Source organism: Triticum urartu, chromosome 5, assembly GCF_003073215.2.
Source record: "Triticum urartu cultivar G1812 chromosome 5, Tu2.1, whole genome shotgun sequence".
Lineage (NCBI taxonomy): Eukaryota > Viridiplantae > Streptophyta > Magnoliopsida > Poales > Poaceae > Triticum > Triticum urartu.
Genome location: NC_053026.1, coordinates 367,458,195 through 367,462,594, shown reverse-complemented (window position 1 = coordinate 367,462,594; position 4,400 = coordinate 367,458,195). Strand labels below are relative to the sequence as shown.

Below are 4,400 nucleotides of genomic sequence, written 5' to 3'. Positions count from 1 at the left end.
AATTTCATCTTTCCGTTTACCAAAAAAAACTTCATAAATAGTTACATAATATTTAAAATATCATCATATTTTAGTAAATTTTATAAACTTTTCACCAAAATTTCTATTACTTTAGAGCATTTATTTTTTTCTTGGGATTTTTGAATTATTTTATAGAAATTTCAATGTTTCAAATTTCTAAGTATTCATATATGATCTCACAAATCTCAATTATTTTTGTCACATTCAATCAATTTCAGAAACATATCAAATAAATTTCACAAACTTCAATTTAGTCCTTCATATTTACATCAAATTCGGAATTATTTACAAGACCAAATATTTCATTCTCTAGAAAAGTTTACAATTATACTTCATTGTAAAATAAACTTAAAATATGTTTTAAATAATTCCAATACGTGTAAAATGTATGTTGAATGTTTCCTCAGTTAGTGTTTCTGAAATTGATGTGTAATCACTCAAACTTTGTTGAGAAAAATGTGAAATTTCATAAGATAACATTTGAAAGTGCAATTCGTTGGAAGATTAGTGAAAGGATATTTGAATCCTATCTAAAAGAATTCGAAACTTTTTATTTTTTTATTTTTTAATAAATATTGTAAGTCTTTGAATATATATTTTTGAATTTATTGACATCATTGAAATCTTTAAAAAAATTGAACCCTGAATTTTGCTGAATTCACCGGTGTGCAAACGCAAAATCCAAAAATGCGGAATATGAAAGGGCTGTAAGAGTACATGCAATGGTGGGATGGCGTGCTTTGGTTGAGAGGACTCCGTTAGAAATGAGTTTGACATCCCCAAATGCCATTCATGCCCATTTTTGTGTTGGCCAGGTTCAGTTTTCACGCCGATGCGTGCTTTTCCATGTACTCAATGGCCACGGCGGCATGGAAGGCAGCTCCAACTGGGAGCGCATCTTCGTCGATCACAAAGTAGGGGGAGTGCGTTGTGCGGAGCTGCTCCATGGTGCTCTCGTTGCCAACTCCTATGGTGAAGAAGGCGCCCGCCATCCTCTGCGCGTAGAACCCGAAATCCTCCGCACCCATGAGCTGGGGAGCCACCCTGACGTTCTCTTCCCCGAGCAACCTCCCGGCCACCTCCTTGGCATGTGCGTACATCCCTTCGGCGTTGACGACAGCCGGGTACGGCCTCATCGTTTCCTCCATGAAGTCCACGGAGGCAGAGCAACGGTGCACTGCAGCCTGCCCTTCAACGATCTTCGGAACAAGCATGAAAAATGTGCGAATTAGTTATCGCCTGGTCCACTACAGATCCACTGCACTAGATGTATCATGTAGATGTTGGAAACGCAGGCATTTTTACCTCTCTGATCCTCTTCATCAGATATGACAGCCCTTCATCTGTCATGCTCCTCAAGGTGCCACCAAAGGCGGCCGACTCGGGGATGACGTTGTAAGCGTCTCCTCCTTTCACAAAGGTGATGGATACCACCTGAAAGTGCAACAACTGTCAACACCAGGATTGTTCAGTCTGTATCAACTATACGAGGACTGTAGGGAGGAAGCAGATCACATACTGCACCCTGCAGGGGATCGATCTCCCGGGAGACAATCTGCTGGATACTCAGGACGGCGGACGATGCTGCTACAATGGGATCAATGGCGTTATGGGGGCCAGCGGCGTGCCCACCTTTTCCTGTGACCGTCGCCAGGAATCGACCCGAGGTCGCGGCAAATGGCCCTGGCCTGGACGAAACCACACCCACCGGCAGAGCTGGATCGACGTGCAGGCCGAAAATCGCCGACGCGTCATCGAGAACGCCTTCTTCTAGAATGTAGTAGGCTCCGCCGCTGCCCTCCTCTGCTGGCTGGAAAACAAGCTTCACGGTGCCCTGGTGATGGAAACAAAACCCACATAAGACTTTTATTATGGCTCTCCTTGATGATTGCTCGAGCTCACCAAAATCGCTGGATTACAAAATACCTTTAGGTCTTCCTTGCGGGACTGAAGTAGCTTGGCAGCTCCTAGAAGCATTGCTGTGTGAGCATCATGTCCGCAGGCATGCATTTTCCCATCTTCCAGGCTCTTGTATTCCCAACCTACCAGTTCCTGTAGTAAGGCACCCCAAATGCATCGGCTGAAAAGTCGTAATACTGACCACGGGACTAAGCCGGCCTAGAAGTCTGACAGTCACATGTGCAGACACTAGCAGTATGAGAATGCAGGTAATTCTTGAGCGGTCAGGACCATACGTAGCAGTATGAGAATATTGTTCAGTTCACACAGGTTCAGGCAAACTCATGGACCCTGCTCCTACAAAATTACTACCACATGAAAGGGATTGTGTTTGAAATGAACTGGTGGCTGTGATCCGCGCCGGGAGCAAATTGCTTTTGTAGAGCACCAGGTTAACAATGGTTGCGGAAGAATAATCAGAGGTCTCCTTAACTATTGGATCGTTTGAACAGCGAGATTGCTAAATCTTAGTCGACCAAGTCTCAGTCGATTCTATATTCGTGAGAATGTACGTGAAGATCCATGTAAAATTTTCTTTAAAATTTCTTCTTTCTTTTTTTATATGTATTGCCACTTGATGACACACTCAACAACAATAGAATAATTAAAGCTTAAGTCACAGTTGGTGTCCTTCCTTGGAGGTAACCAACATGCAAAGGGGTAAAACCGTAAATTCTTCCCATACATGTGTGTATTTCACTATTATTATATTTAGCAGTGTGCTGGCACTGTTCAGAGCTGACTTTGGGTGGATGAGATGTGAGCTCATCACAAGTCAGCTGGCCACTGAACTTCAGTTCGCGCACCATTCATAGGTGCAGTTCACGTCTCTGTGGTTAAAATAATTCTCTAGAGGAAGCGACTCAGATAATCATGCATGCCACGTATCCCTAGGTCAGATCCAACGGCATTCAGAGGTGGAGCGAGAGGTTCTGTAGTTTTCTCTCTCTCTCTTCGTCTTAAACGATCAAGCATATCCCCATACCCCATTCGCATCTCCCACACTCCACATTTGTTGTACAGGGCTGTAAGAGTATATGATTATCATGGGTAGTATGATGTACCGTAAGAAACCTCAGATTTTAACCTACACATTTGTTGGAGTTATTTTTCATAGGTCCAACTGAATCCATTCAGGCGGTAAGATCCCGTGCGTGTGAAGATTTTGACCTTATCGTCACAACAACTTCATAACAGAACTGAGCTGAACCCAAAGGTGAGCAACGTGTAGTACTACTACCATTTCTTTCTTTTTGCGTGTAGTACTACTCGACCGCGTGACATGGGAGATCTCACAGTAGGCCTACTGCACGTGTAAAGTGTGCCAAGGAAGGACCAAGTAAGCACGTACCTGCACGGGCAGGGCGTCCATGTCGGCCCGGAGCGCGACGACCGGGCCGGCGCCGGAGCCGATGGTGGCCACGACGCCCGTCCGCGCGACGGGCCACGCGTAGGGGACGCCGATGGCGTCGAGCTCGCGGCGGACGAGCTCGCTGGTGCGGTGCTCCTGGAAGGCCAGCTCCGGGCGCTGGTGGATGCGCCGCCGCACGCCGCGCAGCCACGCGGCGGTCTCCGGCGCGCGGGCCGCGGCGAGGAGGTCCTCCGCGCGCGCTGCCACCGGGGAGACGACGGCGAGGTAGAGTAAGAGGAGGAGAGGAGCCGAGGAAGTGGCCATGGATGGAGGAGAGGAGAATCGTTGGAGCGGCGGAGTCGATCCTTTCTTCCCCCGCTAGCTTAGGTAGTTGGTTGTTGAGGCTTGGATTTACGCGAGACTCCTTTTGCTTCTGGCGCCCGATCTGTTTCCTCAAACGGGAAAGATGGATACGCAAATCACACTGCCTGCCTGGCTCTTTTTTCAGCAAACTGGAGTGGAGTGGAGTTCCCGCATCTCATCGGCAACCGAGCGATTGCTATCGCGAAAATCAGGCATGACTTCCGCGCCAGATTCGTCCACGGTGGAGGGCGGAGCTGGCGGGCGCGGGGACGGTTAGCTTGGAGGGGAAAGACTGAATTACCCACAGTGATCAACCGTTTAGATCGACTGAATTACACAAATCTTCAGGCATGGCCCATCTTACACCATCGACTTAAGTACAGTGAAAATTCCCTTGCGGATGATACTTGCAAGGAAATTGCTGTGCATATGACGCACGGTCCTTACGACAGTTGGACGATATCCAATCGAGTCGTCTGTCGCACTTTGGTCAGATCATGCATGGACGAGCTGATCTATGCTGTCGTGCATAGATCGTCTGCATTGCAATGCTTCACTTGCAATCATTTATTTATTTTTCGAAATGAAGGCAAAAAAATTGTCTCGCAAATATTGAAGCATAAGGCAAATGCCTGGTTAATTGACGAAAAACTATATGAAAACCATTACAACATATGACCATCTGCCGACTATACCCAAAGCTTAA

General features: G+C 46.6%; 1 protein-coding gene across 1 annotated transcript; it reads right to left on the bottom strand.

Annotated features, from left to right (window-relative positions):
* Positions 1 to 688: 688 nt before the first annotated feature.
* Positions 689 to 3,982, bottom strand: LOC125509075 (IAA-amino acid hydrolase ILR1-like 9). Its single transcript, XM_048673953.1, has 5 exons — positions 3,332 to 3,982; positions 1,948 to 2,073; positions 1,541 to 1,855; positions 1,327 to 1,455; positions 689 to 1,220 (listed from the first exon to the last, which is right to left on the bottom strand). Exons 1-5 carry the CDS (start codon positions 3,653 to 3,655, stop codon positions 846 to 848), a joined length of 1,269 nt encoding a protein of 422 aa, XP_048529910.1. The 5' UTR covers positions 3,656 to 3,982; the 3' UTR covers positions 689 to 845.
* Between the last annotated feature and the right edge of the window lie 418 nt (positions 3,983 to 4,400).

Coding starts and splice junctions, on each gene's coding strand:
- LOC125509075 (XM_048673953.1), bottom strand. CDS start 3,655: ATGGCCACTTCCTCGGCTCCTCTCCTCCTCTTACTCTACCTCGCCGTC. Junction 2,074..3,331: donor TGGACGCCCTGCCCGTGCAG/GTACGTGCTTAC, acceptor GCCTTACTACAG/GAACTGGTAGGTTGGGAATA. Junction 1,856..1,947: donor CCCGCAAGGAAGACCTAAAG/GTATTTTGTAAT, acceptor TTCCATCACCAG/GGCACCGTGAAGCTTGTTTT.